This window comes from Paramisgurnus dabryanus, chromosome 5, assembly GCF_030506205.2.
Source record: "Paramisgurnus dabryanus chromosome 5, PD_genome_1.1, whole genome shotgun sequence".
Classification (NCBI taxonomy): Eukaryota; Metazoa; Chordata; class Actinopteri; order Cypriniformes; family Cobitidae; genus Paramisgurnus; species Paramisgurnus dabryanus.
The window spans coordinates 45,509,233-45,532,319 of NC_133341.1; the positions used below are offsets into that span (position 1 = coordinate 45,509,233).

At 36.9% G+C, this 23,087-nt stretch overlaps 2 protein-coding genes across 3 annotated transcripts; both read left to right on the forward strand.

The window, feature by feature from the left end:
* Positions 1–18: 18 nt before the first annotated feature.
* On the forward strand, positions 19–17,158 carry LOC135774359 (uncharacterized). The gene is made up of 10 exons (XM_065284404.2): positions 19–1,111; positions 2,106–2,208; positions 3,360–3,479; positions 3,566–3,655; positions 5,527–5,631; positions 8,515–10,498; positions 10,609–10,728; positions 12,708–12,788; positions 12,895–12,951; positions 15,318–17,158. The coding sequence occupies exons 1-10, from the start codon at positions 1,098–1,100 to the stop codon at positions 15,548–15,550; spliced, it is 2,907 nt and encodes a 968-aa protein (XP_065140476.1). The 5' UTR covers positions 19–1,097; the 3' UTR covers positions 15,551–17,158.
* Positions 17,159–20,258: 3,100 nt separating this feature from the next.
* hint2 (histidine triad nucleotide binding protein 2) lies at positions 20,259–22,341 on the forward strand. 2 transcript variants are annotated; one of them, XM_065284672.2, is made up of 5 exons: positions 20,259–20,467; positions 20,620–20,757; positions 20,860–20,964; positions 21,069–21,141; positions 22,118–22,341. In XM_065284672.2, exons 1-5 carry the CDS (start codon positions 20,354–20,356, stop codon positions 22,207–22,209), a joined length of 522 nt encoding a protein of 173 aa, XP_065140744.1. In that variant the 5' UTR covers positions 20,259–20,353; the 3' UTR covers positions 22,210–22,341. The 2 variants fall into 2 exon arrangements, with proteins under 2 accessions (XP_065140744.1, XP_065140745.1); XM_065284673.2 differs by having other exon boundaries at positions 20,268–20,431.
* Positions 22,342–23,087: the final 746 nt, after the last annotated feature.

Below are 23,087 nucleotides of genomic sequence, written 5' to 3' on the forward strand. Positions count from 1 at the left end.
GCATAGACCAGCATAATTCCCATGCTGGTTTGATTCTGTTTTTTTCAGCAGGGTGAACAAGCATGTGTTGCATTTGTTGTGAGGTGTTTGTTCACATGCAGCTTTGCAAACGTTAGCCATGCTGTCAAGTTTTTTTCCAGTAGAGGATTTCCCCTGGCAATCCTTAATCACAGGCATTTGATTAGCAGAGCCTGAATACTACTGTCAGACTCTTAATTCATCTTTTAACAGTGTCATAACTTGTCTCATGTCTTTTTTCCCTTGGTTTATTTTTGTTAAATAAATAATGACATGGTGTGATATGTCAAGTGTTGTTATCCATCTGGTTTTCATTCTAAAACGCTTTACATGGCTTAATGTAGGCTTAAATGCCTGCATAGGCATGTCTGTATAGTATGCTTTATTAACAAGGTGTAGGCTAGACTATACTGAATCTTTAAATGCCAGTCTTAATGCATTAATTGGCACATTAAGTGTGTTAAGCACAATGCATCATATTAGGCCTGATCTGTTTGTCAATATAGAAGGCTGCTTTATTAATAATGTTACAGATTAGTCTTTCAATATCATGGTCTTGATGCATTAAGCATTTTCTTTATTTTAAGAGTAGTTCACATTCAAATAGCCTGCAAAAATACATCATCCCTGCAGCACTCTATGCCCATTTCAGTTTTAAAATAAAGTATTATCATGGTTTGAGAGTAATGTGTGGGAGAAACAATTAGACAAAAGATAACTTTAAATTGACTTTTTTACATTAATCTGTTCATTTTTAATTTTGATTTATAAAGATGCAAAATGTAATTAAATCTAAAAAATAAGTCAATATTTCATTTTTTTTTTCAAAACCTCTGATAATATCAGAAGGCCTTATAAGCCTAATGGAAATTTCCTGAACTGTGTGTTCACCTGACATATCAAGTCCCCATCACAACCACCCCACCCCCTGCGATAGCCAATAGGGGATGACAACAGCACCCCTCCCCCATTCACTCTCATGCAGTCACGCAGGTGCGACCTCCATTTTAGTTTAATTTTGATCAGAACTTGGAAAGACGAAACATCTCCCCGGAATATTTCTTTTTGATGGGAGCATCATGGACAAAAAAAGGTAAGAAATGTTATCGAAACCATGGTAAATTTTATAGTAGTAATATGATGAGGTAGATCAATTAAACAGATTAAATTAAAGCTTTAGGTAATTAGCAATTAGCAAGCGTGTTGGCAAGCGTGCTCATTATAATGATAGATAGAATGATAGTTTAACGAATGTAAATCGTCTTCACATAAATATGAAATTGATTTATGTTAACTCTTAATAATATGCTTGTTTTAAATCAATAACCGAACGTCACGTGTGTTCTGATTGTCAACATTAGGCTTGTTCGACTTCATGCGGCGCTGCAAGAACCGACAGCCGGATGACGTCAAAGTACCGCGAGAACGATTTGAGAAATCATACGAAGTGTAATTTCGTCTCGCTCTCGTGGCACTTTAACGTCATCCGCCTGTCAGTTCTAGCGGCACCGTAGGAAGTCGAACAAGCCTATTATGTCATAGCGCATGGAAAATAATCATAAATATTTCAAGTGTTGTGTGAGTCTATTGTTCATAATTGAAAACTTTAAACTAGAGATGGTTATTTTAGTTAAAAACTTCTTGATGTGGACTAATGTTAATTCGTCTGCGTCACCGTTTTTACACTGTTTACCATATAGACTACGTTACAAACGTTTATAATATTAGCAAAAATACATTGTTTAAAATGTCTAAGTGTTTCGCTTCAGTAAATGGTCTCTGTTGAGATATTCAGATGTTATAGGATCATAAATACAGTATTTTGAGACAGAATTGCGGATAACAACATGCTAAATAACAGGACTTCTCACCTTTGTTTTGATATCCCTGCTGAAAATAATAGCCAGCAGTTATGTGCCAAAGTAGAAAATAATAATAATAATAACATTGTGATGCATGCAGTGCAGTTTAGTGGCAAAAATATGTTATGTTTATGGTTGGTCACGGTTGGTCTGTGCATACATGTAAACAAGAGTTTTGTAGTTGTAACTGTACATGTGTAAAGATGTTGATTTTATTTTAAACAGCCCAAATAAAGTCAACAAAAGGATCAGCAGGTTTGAACGTCGCATCACAAGACTGAGAAAGCGTCATGGTGAATGTGCCAGGAGACAATCAGCTAGAGAAAAGGTGATTTTTTTTCATGCATGCAAATTGAAGTAGCCTTAATCGTTGCATGTTTTGTTTATGTAAAACATTTAGTTTTTATGATTATGTGAACATATGTACAAAACCTACATATTTGCCAAGACAGAAAATTAAAGTGCCCATATTATGACTGCTTTTCCACAAGTTAAATAGTTGTATGAGTTCCATAAAGCATGTTTCAAAAGTTGTTTGCTTGTAATAGCTTGTAGGAAAAGATTGTTACCCATCTCTAGTAGCCTCTGTTTCAGTGCATTTCAGATTGTGCCGTTTTGAGGTGGTCATTACATATTTATGAGCTGCTGCTCCTTTGATCACGCCCCACTACTAAGGTCATGTGTGCGTGCTCAGTGATATTGTGAGCAGTACAATACTGTGTTATTATTTTTATATATTAATATTAACGGTTTATGTTGCCAACAGACAAATCAAGCAAAAAAGTATCACTAAAAAGTACATTACAGGAGAAGAAACTCATGACACATAATGATTCCAGAGTAAATTATGATGTATCAGTCTCAACAATACACTCGTTTTCCCTGGACAATGCTAACATATTCCCGTTATAAAACATTTTCAAACGCATTATTTTTGCAAATGACAGAAATTTAGACCCGGCGGGGGATATATACTGCTTGTGGACCGCGTGCTAATTGCTAGAAGCTAGCGGGAGGTCCGGACCGTAAAGAAGAGACTTGGGGGTACGTTAGCCTCGTCAGAAAAGCCAGGTCAGTAAGGCCCGGTCACGGTTAGTTTGGCAAAACACTTTTAGTTTGGCAAAGCACTATTAGTAAACGGAATTTGACGAAACGGCTAGTTACGTCACTTCGGAGCTGAGTTTGAACTTGTGCAATCTGAGACTCAAGGCAGAGGACATTCAGAAACCTGTATCTCACTCAAAACAGCATGGATGGATTTTTTTCCAAGTTTGTATGTGTGTGGAAGCACCAGAGACACAAAATAACACCCCAAAACCCAGAAAAAGTGAGTTTTTCATAATATGGGCACTTTAAATATTCATATAAAATCAAATATTGCATCCCCTATTTACTTTTTAAAGCAAGTGAGGCTGCAAAGTAAAGTGAAAGAAAAACATTTTTTTGACTGCAGTTATAAATTAAATGAACTTATTTCAGGCAATGGAAACATCAAGTGTTGGCACCATCATGCCTCACCAGGACCCAGATGACCAGGTCCCATCTCCCCTCCAGCAGGACATACTTGACTTAAAATTGATGTGTAGAAAACGATCCTTGGTAAATTTGTGTGTTTTAAAAATACAAAGGTAATAGGTGTGTTTAAAAAGGCAATAATTTATGACACTTTCTGTCAATCTGATCAGCTGGATTCAAAGGGAAATATGGACAGTTCAATACCTTCAGATGTTACCAAGCCGTTTGGCAAAAAGTCACTGTCTACAAAGAAATCTGCGGTGAGTATTTGTCATAATGTCGCCAGAGACAACATAGCCGACATGCACCATAAAACACACATCAATTTGGTTTGGCTTTATGAGGATATTAACATCTGGTCAATTCATGCGTTTTCTCTGGTTGGATAGCTATCCAATCATAAAAAGACTGGGAGCCCGTTTCAGAAAGGTGGTGAAAACTAAGTATTTTAACCCTGAAATGAGGGAAACTCTTTGAGTTTTCCATTTCAAAACGGGAGGTTTGTTAAACCAGAGACAGCGGGGTAAGCCTGTTTCAGAAGAAGTAACTTGTACTCAGAGTTTCTTGTGGTCTCCTTCCCCAATTTAGCAGTAGGGGAGTTTGTATATCTTGTTAGTTTACTCAGTGTACTTAAAACTGTGCCCAATTAATGTACTGTTAATTTTTTGTTGTTTTTAATTTACAATGAAATTGCCAGTGCAAGTCATTTTAATATATTTTATATATTTAGTACAAAAAAGTCAACCTCAAAATTAAAACATTAAATAGCAATGACTTGTATAGCCAATTTCATGTACTTCGGTGCAAAGACTGTGTATGTCTAAAGGCCAATTTATACTTTTGCGTTAGGTGCGCGTTATAGGTACGCCGTAACATACGCATAGACGCGAACCCTGTCGCCGTAGTTTTCGCAGAACCTGACGTGCACCTCCTCAAAAATGTAACTACACGTCGAAACGACGCGGACCGCAAGATCTGTGATTGGTCGGCGTGAATGCATTGTGTTTCCTCCTACGCATTTCGGTGGTGTAACTGCAGAGCAACACAAACGCAGAAGTATAAATGCTCATGACGGCGTTGCTTACGTGCGTAGCGTCTGGCGTACCCTACGGCGTAACCCCGACGCAAAAGTATAAATTGGCTTTAAGATGTCATGTCCTTGAGGATCATGTAGATGATAATGTTGCATTCATTTGTAGGAGATACATTTGGGAGAGGATTTTGAGGCCCGAGTGGATTTTGTCTCATCCACGTGTATTTATTTGTGCAGGATTTTATTTTTCTTTGTAGTCATTTTACATATATAAATATCCTTACGTGACTAATATCAGCTTTTGTGGCTCTTACATCTGAACAGTTGCCTTTAGGTTTCTACATTTTAAACAAACTCGATATTAAACCAAGAATTAAAACTTTTGCTGCTCTGTAAAGCGCAATCTATTTATTAGGAGTAATAAATAGTGTTTTTGCGTTTTTTAGTAGAAGATCAGATTGTTATCCATTTTGCCAAGACGCATTTATGAGGCCAAATGTAAATGGAAGAGTTTGAACAAATCAGATAGCTATCCGATCAGAGAAAACTAGGGATGCTCCGATCGATCGGCCGCCGATCGGTATCGGCCAATAATGGCATTAAATGACTCGATCGGTGCTCGCTAAATCTGCCGATCTCATAAACCGATCTTTCTGTTTACTTTTGTCATCAAAAGGATCCTGAATGCGGCTGCAATTAAAGACATTTTTTACGTAGCGCGAGCATTTTTACAACCCTTTGCTCATATTTTCAGTACTTTTAGGAGACAAAAATCCTGATCGGAGCATCCCTAGAGAAAACTCATGAAGTGACTAGGTGTGAAAAGTCCCTTTGACAGTAGCATGCGATTCAGTAAGCTCAATCACTTTAAGTTTAATTTATATATATATTTATATATATATATATATATATATATATATATATATTATATAAAAAAACATTGCTTGATATGTGCTAAATTTTAAACATTAGCTTTGTTACGTTGGTGTTGTTAATTTCTACACTGCTCTTATCCAGTATTTGCTGGGTGAAAACTTAGTCAGAGATGGAACATTGCTGGATAAAAATACATTTGATTATATTTATCTCTTTGTCCAGGACACAGACAGTGATGCAGATACAGAAATCCTAGAGTTGCCCAGTTCTTCTGTATCACCAGGAGCCTGTGATGTCCCAGACCTAAAGAGGACTGACAGTGTATTTGTAAGTTTCCCACACTCGTGTGTGCTGATCATTTTATCTTAAGTCTACATTTAGTCTACAGTATCTGTTGTATTCAGAGCTGCAACTATTGATTAGTCAAAAAGTCTAATACATTTTTATATATAATTCCTCAACAAATAATAAATGTAACACATTTATTATGTAATGTGCAGTAGTATTGGTCAGTCAAGTAGAAGTCACCGGTATCACTGCACAGCACGCAACAACTTTGTTTTATCAAGATAGTTCGACAAAAGAAGTGTGTCTTTGGATGTAAGGAGAAGAAAATATTATTTAGTTTTCCCTTTGTTGAGACAACAGTGGATGCAAACACATCGAGATTTACGTTGCTTAAAATAGCGGATAAACAAACAACGATTAGATAGAGACGTCCTGCTGCCATTGTTGCTGCTGTTGTTCCTGTTGATCAATTACTGAATCGGTATCCGATTCTGGATCAAATATGTAAGGCTGCATCTGACTGTAAGCCATGGTTATTTAAAAAATAGTTTTTAAGTTTGTTTCCATCGACGTCACAGTGTAAGATTAGTTTCCAAATGCTGCGCATACTCGTAACTCTTTAGCTCCGCCCACCATACGCCTTCAAGTGTTCGTAAATGCTTTTCTAGTGAGTAAACTGATCTGCTTGTGCGCAATGTTAAAGAGGAACTCCTTCCCATTTTCCTTCCAGACGAGCCTTGTGTTTATAACTATAGGGCTCTATTTTAACTATCTAAACACATGGTCTAAAGGGCATGGCACAAGTGCACTTAAGGCGTGTCGGAATCCACTTTTGCTAGTTTAACAATGGGAAAAAATGGTTATACGCCTGGCACACAGTCTAAAAGGATTGTTCCTATTCCCTTAATGAGTAATGGGTGTGTTTTGGGCGTAATGTTCAATAAACCAATGAGAGTCTCATCTCCCATTCCCTTAACCTCTCGACGCGCACTAGCTCGGGGGCGGGATGATGTCAGTTTTTTTTAACGCTGCTAAAAATATCTATATAGCCTACTGTCTACAAACATTAATAATATTAACATTACTATACATCGTTTAAAAGGTCTACGGGTTTAGCATCAGTGTATGGTCTCTGTTTTGAGATACAGATGCTCTAGCATCGTAAATGTAGTATTTTGTGACAGAAATCCAGATGACAACATGCAAAATATAAACGGGACTTCTTACCTTTGTGTTGGTATAACGATCGTGAATTGAATCCAGTCTGTTTCAGATGTGTGAATTACTCTTTAAAACCATCTTATAGACTACATCCAATTACCATTTTTGTCCACAAATGCGTATAATTCGTGAAATATAGATTTATTGTCTATTGTTTACATCAGATTTCGCATGAACGTCTTGTAATAGAATATAATATCCAATCTGAGGACTATTTACATCGTAACACTGTATATAAGCTTACACTCGTGTTTAAACCTGCGTTCAAACTTTGTTTTACAAAGTAGGTGGGAGTATAATACATAATATCCAAACAGCGCTGTCAAATATTGTGATGTCATCTGACTCGCTTGTTCCTCCAATGACTTCATGGAAAATATTGATAGACAGTATGTGTAGCCAATTACATAACGAATCCAAAGATCTTTGTGTGACCTTTTATTTCCTGGTGTGGAAACTGCATTTTATATGCTAACATAAGGATAAGTAATAAGAACGAACGTGTATGCATGTAAACAAAAGACTTCTATGTTTGGGCTGACTGGCACTTAGAAAAGGCACTATTCTTCCGAAAACCCTTGCAAGAATGACCTCAAACATGAAACATCTTTACAACTTTAGACTTGTGGCTATGGCATCATTGCATTTCTAGGTTTCACACACATATTTATCATTAAAGGGATACTCCATCTTTTTGTCTTATTAAACTATGTTATTACCTTATCTAAGAAGAGTTGATACATCCCTCTATCATCTTAGTGCGTGCACTTAATTGCTGTTGCGTGCGGTGACACTTTGATAGCACTTAGCTTAGCCCAGTTCATTCCATTCACTGGTACCAAACAGAGATGAAGTTAGAAATGACCAAACACATCAACATTTTCCCTATTTAAAACGAGTAGTTATACAACCTAGTATGGTGGCACAAAATAAAACCTTGTGCTTTTTTAAGCGGGTTAAAAAGGATAACTATAACGTATGGCGGAATAGCTTTTTTGGGAGTACTTCGACTTGGCGCAGTAAAAAGTCACGCCTGAAAAATTTGCTCCCCTTCTCCCTTTCATAAGGAGAGCGAGAGTTTTACTGCGCCAAGTCGAAGCACTAGAAGGTTGTATAACTACTCGTTTTAAATAGGGAAAACGTTGATGTGTTTGTCATTTCTAACTTCATCTCTGTTTGGTACCAGTGAATGAACTGAGCTAAGCTAAGTGTTACCAAAGTGTCGCCGTGCGCCACAGCAAAAGAAAATCCGTGTTTTCGTCTCGTTTATGAATATTACTAACCCACTCGTTAAATAACAAAGTCAATATTGCGCCATTGACTTTAGACCAGGTTTTAGTTGGTCAATGGTGTAGCCTATTTTAGTTTTATCAAAATAACAATGCACCAACAATGTGCCTGAACACACCTCGTTTTCAGACCAGCACATCCATGGGCGCAAGAGATTTCTATTGTTCTATTTAAACACTGTGGCGCTGGACGTGAAAATGATAACTTTGTCTGAAACCAGCAAAAAACACTAGCATTGCATTGTATGGGGCCCTAGGTTTGTAAAAAAATGAAGGTACAAACTGTTTTATTGTAAATTTTATAGGCTGCTTTTATTTGAATTATATAAATAAACTCTGAACTCACAATGGACTCTACATACAGAGATCCAGTTTAATTATTTTAAACTTAAACTATGTTATTTATTTACAGCTTACCAAGAAATCATTAGGGATCAGTTCCACTTCAGATGACTCAATTAGCAGCATTGACAACAGTGAAGACGAGTATGTGCCTGAATCAGAGAGCAGTTGTGAAGAATCTGAAGACAGCCTTCCACAGCCTTTGTCCAGTCCCTCATCTACCAATGTGCCATTAGGTGACAATGTTGATTCTTCCTCATCTTCCATGAATGCAGACAAGGAATGTTCCCCACTTGAAGTTAAGGAGACAATGACTCATTCAGATAATGACTGCAGTAGTGAGGTTTCTGTAATGAAACTGAAAAAGACTGCATATGGCCAAAGAATGTACAACAAAAAGCATTATTGCTTTTATTGTTACAAACCATTCTGCAAAATGGCAAGACACTTGGCCCAAGTTCATAAAAATGAGGTCGATGTAGCAAAAGCTCTTTCTTATCCAAAGGGGTCTAAAGAAAGGAAGATTAATTTGGATCTTTTGAGGAATAAAGGGAACCGTGTACACAACACAAATGTTCTAAAAGCTGGCAAAGGAGTGTTGGTGCCACGTCAACAATCCACTGCTAAATACGTGAATTTTAAGGACTACTTGCACTGTTTGAATTGCCAAGGGCTGTTCAGGCGAAAAGCACTTTGGAGGCATATGTCAAGGTGTAACCTAGCCAAGAAGTGCCAGGTCACAAAACCAGGTAGATCCAGAGTTCAAGCACTCTGTGCTTATGCAGAGCCTGTTCCTGAAGGAGTAACAAAAAAATTATGGAAACTGATCAGTGACATGAAGCAAGATGAAGTAACGCACGTGGTTAAAAGTGATGCATGCATCATCAAGTTTGGAGAACACTTGTGCAACAAAATGGGGAACGACAAAACCAAGCATGAATACATCAGAACTAAAATGCGTGAGGCTGGAAGGCTGTTGGTATCTGCTAGAAAAGTTGGAAAACTGCAGAGTATTAAAGACTTTTTCATACCCAAAAACTTCTATGATGTTATTAAGGCCGTTAAAGATACAGCGGGATACCGAGAAGAAGATGAGGTCTTTGCAATTCCGTCTTTGGCGTTAAAACTGGGGCACAACCTAAAAAAAATGGCAGATATTGCAGAATGTGAAGCAATGATTGCAGGAGATGAAAACATTGTCCAAAAGGTAAAAATGTTTAAGAAAATGTATACCACAAAATGGAATGAATTGGTGTCAGCCTCAGCCTTGAAGACACTTAATGAAGCAAAATGGAACACTCCAGAGCTTCTTCCTTTTACTGAGGATGTTAAGAAAATGCACATCCATCTCAGCAAGCAAACTAAACTGTACCAAGAAAAGCTAAAACTTGAGAAAAGTCAAAAGAACTGGTCAAATCTTGCTCAAGTGACTCTGTGTGATGTAATGGTGTTTAATCGCAGGAGAGCAGGAGAAGTTTCGAAAATGAAGTTGAATTCATATCTTCTCCGAAACACATCTGTTTTGCATTCTGATGTCGCGGTTGCTTTATCTAAAGTTGAGCAGAAGCTCTGTCAGCATTTCCAACGTGTTGAAATTAGAGGCAAGCGAGACAGAAAGGTGCCAATACTCCTGACCCCAAGTATGCTGGACTCCATGGAGCTACTTGTAAAGAATCGTCAAGCATGTGGTGTACATGATGAAAATCTTTTTTTTTTCGCAAAACCCATGACTGAGACATCATACTACAAAGGCACGGATTGCATCAGGAAGGTTGCCTACCAGTGTGGAGCTGAACGTCCAAAGACTCTAAAAACCACAAAGCTGCGGAAACACATTGCAACACTTTCTACAGTGCTTAATCTGAGAGATACTGATATGGACCAATTGGCAGATTTTATGGGACATGATATAAGAGTTCATAGAAACTTTTACCGACTGCCTGAAGGGACGTTACAACTAGCAAAGATCAGCAAGGTGCTGATGGCCCTTGAACAGGGAAGGGTATCAGAATTCAAGGGGAAAAACCTTGATGAAATTAACCTTGATCCTAATGGTAATAACACATATGTACAAGAGCAAAATTTCTGTATTGTTCAGTAACATCTCTTTTGTGCAACTTTATACGGTGCATTAAAACAAATGTTTTTGTATAATTTTTTGCAGAGAAAGTGAATGTAGAGACTGATGTTTCTGAAACTGATGTTTCTGAAACTGAGGATGAAGAAAGTGAGGGTGAGATGCCACAGCCAAAAAAACGACGTCGGTCCTCTTCAACATCTATAGGTATGGTCCTCTGTGATTTTATGTAAATTCCTGCATTAACAAGTAACCTATTATGTGTTTGCTTTGGTTGGGTTTAAGAATAAAGATTTAGATTTTGCTCTTGTATTATAAAAATCTCTGTGGCTGTCCCTGATATGCTCATTTGACCTAAAACAGGTTTGCAGCCGTTACAAAGCAGGTAAGGAACTTGATCTCATTCTCACTCAAGCTGTGCCCCTAGAATGCCTAATGGTCACTGATGGTTACGCCTCTGAACATGGTTTCATTCAGTTCATTGTGTGCCTCCTGGAACAGTCCTCTGTTCCTTCACTACTGGTTTTTCTACTGCAACCTGCCTTCCACCCACTTTTCACTGGTCACCTCCACTCTACCTATTGAACATTTTCCTCACTAAAGGTTAATGATGCCACACAATCTCTCTGCCCTACACTAAGCTTATGTCTGGACAGGCTGTGTCCTCTCTCCACCAAACCTGCTCCCTCAAACCAACCTCACCCATGAATGAATAATATAATCTTAAAGTTGCATACTGATCTTGGAGCTGCAGAGAGAACATGTCAGAAAACTTAAACCCTTCACTCCTACCTTGCTTCTCATCCAGCATTAGTGCTGAAAAAATGGCTTTCTACAATGATGTACCAAAACCACTGACCTCTCAGTTGATCTGTTTGCTTCTTTCTTGACTGAAAAAAGTGGCACCCATTAGTAAGCAGTTCTTAAAGCTACTCTGGGACAACTTTTCTTCCCCATCAACTGCGTATCACTTTGATCATTCGCTCATTGACTTGGCCATACTACTGCTTGTCTGCTGGACCCCATTCTTACTACCCATCACCTAAGCCATAACATTTATCATTGTATCAGCAATCACACTTCTATATTTCAATAGCTTTTGGAACATTTCCTACCGTGTTCAAACTGGCTTTGGTAACTCCCCTGCTCGGAAAAAACCCAGTCCCTTTCCCTTAGTCCTGCTGAAGTTGAGAAATATCATCTAGTTTCACTATTCCCATTTCCCATTATCTGAGGCTATCAAAAGATTGGTTTTCAAACAGGTCTATGAATTCCTCTCTCAGAATGGTGACCTGAATTCAAATCTGTTGCAAGAAACCTGGGTGTCATGACTGACTGACCAGTTGTCCTTCTCTGACCACGTCAATATACCAGCCAACTCAGGCCACAGCCATTGGAACTTCCCATGGTTATCTCTCTGCTTGACTACGACAGTGCCCTTGCTTTGGTCTTTCTTAGTAGGCCATTGTTAGATTTTACTTTAGGGATGTTCCGATACTATTTTTCTCTTCCAGATATGTGGGCTCAGGGCATCGACCGATACAGAGTACTGATCCGATACCTAGGTGTGCATATCAGTATAATATACAGCTATACGTACTACTAGCCCTGTATGAATTGATATAATTAATTTATGGTGTGCTTTAGACTTATTCCTGTATAAAACATGAACAAATACATACAGTGAACTTTTATTACAGTATTTTTATTATCTGAAAGACATTAATATTATTTATTTTTCCTGAGAGAAAACAAGCCACAAATCTAACACTGTAAACTGAAAGGTTATTTTAGTTTTAGAATATAACTGTATAAAACAGTGCAACAAATAAGCAATAAAAAAATTATATGAATAATATAACACAATAATCTTCAATAAATTCAATAAATAACCTTAACAACTAATACTTTGTTCTTTTCTCAAAATTCTTTTCAAATAAAAAATATTCCCCTTCAATAGAAAAATGTATCCCACCTTTACTATCTGAGCATATTTACAGTTCAAACCTTCTCAGTGAACTATGAGGCAAAATAATAGTTAATTAATCGTAATCTATGTCAATGTTAAATTAACCGAGGTTTTGATTTTAGGTCAAATCGTCCATCCCTAAATGGTCTTGGCTAGTACAACCTGTATTTAATTGTTTACTTTTTACAATAGTCAAAATCTTTTTTGTGTCCTTCAGCGGAATCTTCAGTTGGCACCAAGTCTTTGAGGGAAATGCCACAGCAAGAGAAGCAATGTCAGTCCCCTTCAACATCTACAGGTAAAGTCAAACCTGTGCTCTGGAAATGAACTTGCCTGAAATCATCATTATTGAAGCTTTTGGTTACAGTACGGCTTAATTTTAAAGTGTTTGTTTTCTCTTTCAGAAGAAAATTCATTTGCCCGCAAGTCGGCAAAGGAGAGAGCGACGACTTCAAACTCAGGTAAACAGTCAGGACTGCACTGCACTGCTAATTGCTGACTTGCCTAATTAAAGTTAATGCCCCTATTATTGTATTTGAAAGGCTCCTAATTTTGTTTTAGAGGTTTACATGCATCCAAAGTCAAAAAACACTTTTCTCATGCATTGTATATCACCACATTGTTCAATATTTTTCAAAGGACTCTGTAAATGAAGATGGCCCAGTCTGTTGTGATTGGTTATCCACACAAATGAGAACTAAAAATTTAATCTCATAGGCCTCAATAGCAGGGCTTTGAACCAGAATTTTTTCCCAATTGGTTAGTTCCGAACACAAACAGTATTTTAACGTTTCCGGTTTTCGGTTCAACCCTAAAGTTGGCGTTCCTGAACCGGTTAGAACAAAAAAATTAAGTTCCCGAACCGGTTAATAACGTTCCATGTCAGCTGTGGGACTAAATAAGTAGGCTGATCATTAAGGACATTTAATTTAAATTATTAGTCTACATAATTTTCCTTAAGTCTCTATCTTGTCATCAAACATTAAAAAAGGCTACATTATGTAAGCGGCATAACTGTAATTCTGACATGCCTACATTCGTTGAGTGCACTTAAACACGCACACACACATAGATGGAGGACGAATGCCAAATGTCGCTTTGGGAAGAAGATGGAGCATAAACAGTCGCTCCACATGAAGTGAAAATTAAGTTGTTTTTCAGTGCTATATTCGCCACTTATTTTAATGGACTACACGCAGTGGTTCCCAATCCTGGTCCTCGAGGCCCCCCTGCCAGAAAGTTTTAGATGTTTCCTTATTTAACATACCTGATTTAACTCATCAGCTCGTTAGGGAGACATGTTTACCATTTTTTAAGGAGGTTGATAAGTTGAATCAGGTGTTTTAAATAAGGAGACATCTAAAACTTTCTGTGCCTCGAGGACCAGGATTGGGAAACACTGGACTACAGTATGAGATACAGTAGAGCAACTCCCTCTCAAGTTTATACATCAAGAGATCTGATCTTTGAAGGGCATAGGCAAATCATCAACTTTCACCCTATTTAAATTTGTGTATTAATCCGCGAATCACATGCAAGCTGAACTGTGGGTCGTGATCTGTATGGAATGGATCCGTTACACCACTAATTAGTTTTAAAACAAACATCTTGAGAGACTTGGTAGCCTACAATATTTACCTCTTATGATTGAGCATTAGAGACTTGGGCTTGATTATGCTACTTTAGTGTTTCCCACAGGATTTTTAGAGACTGTGGTGGTGATGACGTCACACGCCGATTAGCATATATGTGGCGTCATTGCGTCGTGTTTTACCATGTGATCTGTCACATTATATTGCATTTAACAAAACTGGATGCTATTTTTACAGATTATTTGTTCTGTTGTCTATGAAATAGTGACTTAACACAACCTAGTAACGTCCCACGACCCAGTAACTACTTGTTTAATCAAATCAGCTCTTTAACTGCTGCTAAAAACGCGCAAAATCATCATACATTTACATTGAGGCTGTACTGATGTTGCTCTTCTCATCGGTGTTGTTGCGTTTTGAGCGCTTTTTTATTTTAAATACGATTGGTAGTTTTATTGTATGCAAATACAGAAATATGAGAGAATACACGGTTGCTGTTACTACAGAACACGTGCATATGCATCATAGGTAGGAAGAGATCTTGGACACAGACTCACACCAGAATGGGTATGTGTGGTAATGCTAACCTTTTGTTAAGTCACTCATGATGAACTCGATCAGCCATCTTCTCTGTCAGTAATATCTGTGAACGTTGAAGTTTATGCAAAAAAGAAAGTACACGCGGGAGGAACGCGGAGTTAAAATACTTTTCACTGTTATGTGAGAGAGGCGCGCTGCATGCAACAGGGGAGGAGCGTGTGCTGCTGAGGCGCTGAACACAACGAGAGGGAAACACTGTACTTGCTGGTGGCAAGCTTCTCAATTCTCTGAGTCGGCAACGACCGGAAGTGAACTTCCACAAGTCATTACACAGAAATCTTGTCAAAGAACGGAAAAAATTACGTTATTAACCGGTTACCACTATTTTCAATAAACGTTTCTGTTCCGGAACATATATATTTTTAAAGTTTCTGGTTTCGTTTCTGTTCCTTGCAATACATTAAAAGTTTCTGGTTTTCGTTTTCGTTCTGTGAACCGGTTCAAAGCCTTGCTCAATAGTAACGTCTGGTACTCCCCTACTTGGTATTGACTGCCGATGTCCTAGTGTACATTACCCCTGTACTGTACTCTACATTCAGTTTTTTTAAAGTAAAGCAAAAGATTGTCTTTCTTATAAGTTGAGGTAAAATTATTATCTTTCTTGAAAGTTGATGTAAAATTATTTTCATTTTTAGGTTTGTCAAAATGCCCCAAAAGAAAGTGGACAGAAGAGGAGGTGAAGGCAGTTGAAAACAAACTTTTAGACTGCATCACATCTGGCAGGTTACCAGGGATAAGACAGTGTGAAGACTGCATCAGGTCAGCGCCGGAATTGCTTAAAAACAGAACCTGGAAATCAGTGAAGTTTTATGTCAAGAACCGAATAACAGCATTCAGGAGAGAGTGTGAGAAAAGAAAGAAAATGTAATGTCTCAGGTCAGATTATTCCTTTTTTTTTCAGGGAAATCAAGCACTTTTAAGTTCTAAGAAAAGTTTTTGTACTTGCATTCGTACAATTAGTTCTGTGTTTGCACTTATATTCGTGCGATGAGATCTGTGTTTGCACTTGCATTCGTACGATGAGATATCTGTGATTGCACTTTTATTCGTACGTTGAGTTTTCTAAGAGAAGTTTTTGTACTTGTATTCGTACGATGAGATTTCTAAATTTTTGCACTTTTATTTGTACGATGAGTTTTCTAAGAGAAGTTTTTGCACACTTATTCGTACGATGAGATATCTGTGTTTGCACTTTTATTCGTACGTTGAGTTTTCTAAGAAAAGTTTTTGTACTTGTATTCGTACGATGAGATTTCTAAGAGAAGTTTTTGCACACTTATTCGTATGATGAGATATCTGTGTTTGCACTTTTATTCGTACGTTGAGTTTTCTAAGAAAAGTTTTTGTACTTGTATTCGTACGATGAGATTTCTAAGAGAAGTTTTTGCACACTTATTCGTACGATGAGATATCTGTGTTTGGACTTATATTCATACGATGAGATCTATGTTTGCACTTGTATTCGTACGATGAGATTTCTAAGTTTTTGCAGTTTTCTAAGAGAAGTTTTTGTACTTCGAAATCTCATCGTACGAATACAAGTACAAGAACTTTTCTTAAAAAACTCAACGTATAAAGAAAAGTTTTTGTACTTGCATTCGTACAATTAGTTCTGTGTTTGCACTTATATTCGTGCGATGAGATCTGTGTTTGCACTTGCATTCGTACAATGAGATATCTGTGATTGCACTTTTATTCGTACGTTGAGTTTTCTAAGAGAAGTTTTTGTACTTGTATTCGTATGATGAGATTTCTACATTTTTGCACTTTTATTTGTACGATGAGTTTTCTAAGAAGTTTTTGCACACTTATTCGTACGATGAGATATCTGTGTTTGGACTTGTATTCGTACGATGAGATTTCTAAGAGAAGTTTTTGCACACTTATTTGTACGATGAGATATCTGTGTTTGCACTGTTATTCGTACGTTGAGTTTTCTAAGAGAAGTTTTTGTACTTGTATTCGTACGATGAGATTTCTAAGAGAAGATTTTGCACACTTATTCGTATGATGAGATATCTGTGTTTGGACTTATATTCATACGATGAGATCTATGTTTGCACTTGTATTCGTACGATGAGATTTCTAAGTTTTTGCAGTTTTCTAAGAGAAGTTTTTGTACTTCAAAATCTCATCGTACGAATACAAGTACAAGAACTTTTCTTAGAAAACTCATCGTACAAATAAAAGTCCAAAAATGTAGAAATCTCATTGTACGAATAATTTTTTTTTCCACTTTTATTTGTACAATGTGTTTTCTAAGAGAAGTTTTTGTACTTGTATAAGTACAATTAGTTCTGTGTTTGCACTTATATTTGTGCAATGAGATCTTTGTTTGCACTTGTATTCGTACGATGAGATATCTGTGTTTGCACTTGTATTCGTACAGTGAGACATCTGTGTTTGCACTTGTATTCGTACGATGAGATATCTAAGTGTGATAAATAAAAGAAGTACTTTTTTTCCAAATGACAATTTATTTGAATGCAATTTATTTTATTTGAAATTTAATCTATTTGCACAATACATTTGTGATAAGTGGTAGCTAGGGTTTCCAACTTCACAAAGAAAAAATATGGGACAATTGTGTATAATATACTTAAATACTTGAAATGTAGATTTAACATGGACGGCTTTTGGTACTTGACACTTTGTTGTGTTTTCTTACATGGCTAGATGTTGGACTCATGAAAAAGAAGCACCTTATTTGTATCTGTAAAACAATTTTTTCAAAGATAAATAAACATTAACATCTTTACAGAATAAAACCACAAAATAACAGCATCATGCAAAGCATTCAAAGCACCAAAATCTAAAGAAATGTTTAATGTTAATTTATCTTTGAAAAAACTGTTGCCAGTAAATAACAATCTTTTAAATCTACAGCAAGTTACTGGCAAACAGCTGCATAACTCAGCAAATGTTACAGTGTTAGCAGGGAGCACCTGTTGACCTGTATCAGGATACTGATTTAAGAAGCTTGAGGTGAGGTCCCCATTGTTAACCTTTTTAACACACACAGTGACGTCATTCATTTGCATATCAAAACATTACATCATAGGTCCCCTGGAGGGAATTCTACCTGACTGGGTCCCCAGCAGTTTGTTAAATGTCAGGTCAGCCTTCTGGGGGTCAGGCTCAAATTTACAAGTGATGGCTGTTATAACGACTGTAAATGTAGTGTGGACCAGTTTCTACCTTGTCTGTAGACCCCTCAGAAAGGGTGGTTCCCACCAGGCAGCATTATGTCATGTGTCCCCACCCAGTAGTAAAAGCAAGTATGTGTGTGTGTGTGTGTGTGTGTGTGTGTGTGTGTGTGTGTGTGTGTGTGTGTGTGTGTGTGTGTGTGTGTGTGCACGACTTAAAGCAGGGGTGGGGAACCCTGTTCCTGGAGGGCCACTGTCCTGCAGAGTTTAGTTCCAACCCTAATTAAACACACCTGGAAAATCTAATTCAAGTCTTCAGGATTACTTGGAAATTCAATTCAGGTGTGTTTGGTTAGGGTTGGAACTAAACTCTGCAGGACAGTGGCCCTCCAGGACCCAGGGTTCCCCACTCCTGACTTAAAGGAATAGTCTACTCATTTTCAATATTAAACTATGTTATTACCTTAACTAAGAAGAGTTGATACATCCCTCTATCATCTGTGTGCGTGCACGTAAGCGCTGGAGCGCTGCGACACTTCGATAGCATTTAGCTTAGCCCCATTTATTCAATGGTACCAATCAGAGATAAAGTTAGAAGTGACCAAACACATCAACGTTTTTCCTAATTAAGACGAGTAGTTATACGAGCAAGTTTGGTGGTACAAAATAAAACGTAGCGCTTTTCTAAGCGGATTTAAAAGAGGAACTATATTTTATGGCGTAATAGCACTTTTGGGAGTACATCGACTCGGCGCAGTAACACCCTCCCTCTCCCATTATGAGAGGGAGAAGGGGAGCGGACTTTTCAGGCGAGTCGATGTACTCCCAAAAAGGCTATTACGCCATAAAATATAGTTCCTCATTTAAATCCGCTTAGAAAGCGCTACGTTTTATTTTGTACCACCAAACTTGCTCGTATAACTACTCGTCTTAAATAGGAAAAACGTTGATGTGTTTGGTCACTTCTAACTTTATCTCTGATTGGTACCATTGAATGAATGGGGCTAAGCTAAATGCTATCGAAGTGTCGCAGCGCGCTCCAGCGCTTACGTGCACGCACAGAGATGATAGAGGGATGTATCAACAATTCTTAGTTAAGGTAATAACATAGTTTAATATTGAAAATGAGTAGACTATTCCTTTAAAGGACATTTCACAAGAATTCTTTTAAGATGTAAAATAAATCTTTGGTGTCCCCAGAGTACGTTTGTGAAGTTTTAACTTAAAATACTATATAGATAATTTATTATAAAATGTTAAATTGCCACTCTGTTGGTGTGAGCAAAGTGTGCCGTTTTTGGGTGGGTCTTTTAAATGCAAACCAGCTGATAAAATACAAACACTAATCGCCATAATGGTTTAAGGGTGGTATTATTATAGTAAGATCCCCTTCTGACATCACAAGGGGAGCCACATTTTAATTACTTATTCTTTCACATGCTTGCAGAGAATGGTTTACCAAAACTAAATTACTGGGTTGTTGTTTTTCATGTTTTCTAGGTTGATAGAAGCACAGGCCCCTAGTTATTATAGTATATTATAGTAATTATAGCATTTAAATATGGAAAGATTTTCATATAATGTCCCCTTTAATGAAAAGAAAAAAATCATAACAAACTTTATAATTTATATGTTGGATGGGAACTGTTTAAACAGTTTCAAATACACAAATGTAAAGTGCTACCCAAAGAATTCAGTAAAATATTGCTCTTGGTGGAGTTAAAAATAAGGAAGTTTAACTGCGAGCTATTATTTTATTTATAGTTATTTTATTATATATTTTTTAATATTTCTTTTTGTTAAATTTTTTATCCTCGGTTTTATTTATTTAATGTAAATTTAGTTGAATGTCATGATCTAAGTAATCTTTCTTCTGATGTTCTGCACTGATCTTTGAGCTTTTTATCCATTTTACTCTTTGTATGTTCGTTAAAAAAGTCAAGTGTTCGACTTTTCACATTTACCATGTTTGTATAATATACAACAGCAGTAGGAAATGGAAGAAATACAGAAAAGAAGATACAATTATTTCACACATCCGAATAGGGCTTACTAGATTAAATGATTCCCTGTTTTAAATAGGAAAACATGAATCAGGTCAATGCATTTATTGTAATCAGCCAGAAACTATAGAACATGTATTAATAAAATGTAAAAAATATGAAAAAGAAAGGTTAAAACTAATTAATGAAGTTAAAAACATGGGTATTGAATCATTCAATTTGATAAGTCTTTTGAAAGAACATACAGAACAAAGTACTATTGCTATTATGAAATATATTAAAGAAATAGGAATAATTAATATAATTATTTTACTTTTTATATATACATTTGTATGTCATCTGCTTACTAGTGCGTCACACTCCGGTCCATTTGGGAGCGGTAAATGCACCAAAAGTTGGTTTGCCATCCGCCATAAAAAGTCATTAGAAGAAGAAGAAAACTTTTATTTTGAAATATACCGAACAGCGGTAGTGGATGTAAACATCGATCAGCGTGTGTGGGGTTGGCGTGTGTTTCAAAAAATGACAGCCTTAAGTTTCATGCTGACTCGGCGAGTTTTACCCATTGGCTATTATTTAAGGGGTGCAATATCCGTAAAGGTGTTTATTTTAATGTTATTCACGCTCTTTTTGACTGTAAGTGCTGTCTATGCTTTGAATTTGTAAATGCCCAGAGCAATTGCATAGAAGACTTGATATTTATAATAGTGCATGATTTAGTTGCTTGAAAGATAGATATTTTATTTACATTCTATTAAATTATTTGTTTGTTTGATTGTTTGTTTTAGAGCTTCTGCTCATCTACGCGAGATGAGGTTCGTCTTGCAGAAGAGGCCAGCAAGAAATATGGAAAACCTGAACCCACTATATTTTCCAAAATAATTGACAAAACTATTCCTGCAAACATCATTTATGAAGACGACAAAGTAAGTTTGTAACAAACATGTTTAATGGGGATAGGAAAATGTTATAGGATATAGATACTATCAGTAAACTTAAACATCTATTCATAAAAGTTTATATTGTAGTGTCTTGCATTCAGAGATGTAAGTCCACAAGCTCCTGTACACTTCCTGGTTATTCCAAGGATTTCTATTCCAAAAATTAGTGAGGCACACGATGAGGATGCACCGGTTTGTCTTTCCCTATCATTCTTTTACTTTATATTATTTCTCTGTCATAGTAATTTCTGAGCCTGAAACCTCTAACCTTTAATATATGGATTTTTTTCATGCAGCTTCTTGGTCATCTCTTGATGGTGGCCAAAAATGTTGCAAAAAAAGAAGGACTAGATAAAGGATACAGAGTTGGTGAGTTTATCTATTTTATGTCATCTTACTATCAGCAGAAAATTTGTTCTTGTACATCACAGTTGCATGTTATCACCATATCATTCCATGTGTACACTCACCTAAATGATTATTAGGAACACCTGTTCAATTTCTCATTAATGCAATGATCTAATTAACCAATTACATGGCAGTTGCTTCAATGCATTTAGGGGTGTGGTCCTGGTCAAGACAATCTCCTGAACTCCAAACTGAATGTCAGAATGGGAAAGAAAGGTGATTTAAGCAATTTTGAGCGTGGCGTGGTTGTTGGTGCCAGACGGGCCGGTCTGAGTATTTCACAATCTGCTCAGTTACTGGGATTTTCACGCACAACCATTTCTAGGGTTTACAAAGAATGGTGTGGAAAAGGGAAAAACATCTAGTATGTGGCAGTCCTGTGGGCAAAAAATGCCTTGTTGAATGTAGAGGTCAGAGGAGAATGGGCCGACTGATTCAGGCTGATAGAAGGGCAACTGTGACTGAAATAACCACTCGTTACAACCGAGGTATGCAGCAAAGCATTTGTGAAGCCACAACACGCACAACCTTGACACCATCCTCTGATGGCTACTTCCAGCAGGATAATGCACCATGTCACAAAGTTCGAATCATTTCAAATTGGTTTCTTGAACATGAGAATGAGTTCACTGTACTACAATGGCCCCCACAGTCACCAGATCTCAACCCAATAGAGCATCTTTGGGATGTGGTGGAACAGGAGCTTCTTGCCCTAGGTGTGCATCCCACAAATCTCAATCAACTGCAAGATGCTATCCTATCAATATGGGCCAACATTTCTAAAGAATGCTTTCAGCACCTTATGGAATCAATGCCACATAGAATTAAGGCAGTTTTGAAGGCGAAAGGGGGTCAAACACAGTATTAGAATGGTGTTCCTAATAATCCTTTAGGTGAGTGTATATTGAATTTAATTTTCTTTTTTTATAATTTACAGTGATAAATGATGGGAAACATGGGGCTCAGTCTGTGTACCATCTCCACATCCATGTCCTAGGTGGAAGGCAAATGAGCTGGCCTCCAGGATAGATTCTTGCAGTACAAAAGTGATACTTGTAATTAAAAAAAATGTTATTGAAATAGATCACAAGTTATACTTAACAGTGAACAATGTATAGTTTCTATAAAAAGATTTTTAAAATTAAAGCTTATTTTAATGAACTTTGCTGTCTCCAAGTTAATGTCATTTGGCTTTTGGGTAGCCAATTGTAAGAAATGTACAGTTAATCATTCTGTTTTTTTACTATCATCGCTGAGTAAAGAAAATGTCCTGGTGATGTGTTGATGTGTAACCACCAGTATATAAAATGTAGGGGTGAGCGGGCACTTCTCTTACTGTCAGAAGGTGATCTTCTGTTGATTTGTAAAATTTTTTGATGTGTTTTCGTTAAGATATTAAACAAATAGGGTTGTGGAGGTTTTTTTCGATTTCTGAGTTGGGGTGTAGGTTACCAAATCCAACCTTATATTGTTTTAATCACTGTCTTGTTACATAAAACATAACACCATTTTGAAACATGTCAGCAACTCCTCGTAACTAATAGTAAAACATTTTTACACACTGTGGTTAGGTGTAAAAAAATGTTACAATTAAGACTCAGGTATACAATGATAATGAAAGGAAAACAATGTACAAAACTATTAATCAAAATGATAACTGTTAATACAATATCAGGGGAAATAACTGATAATTATGATTTTTTTTTTATTTGAATTGTGCAGCCCTTTAAAAAAATCTATGCATTGATGCATAATAGTTTCACTTCAGCTGAGGTCATCCTGTTTTATCCTGTACTTAACTGGTGGTGTGATCAAATGACCCTGGCGGTCAGTATGCAGGGTTTTATATATCACTCATGAGCGTTTATAGTAACTGGACTTTCATCTTTTTTGCAGAAACATCAGAT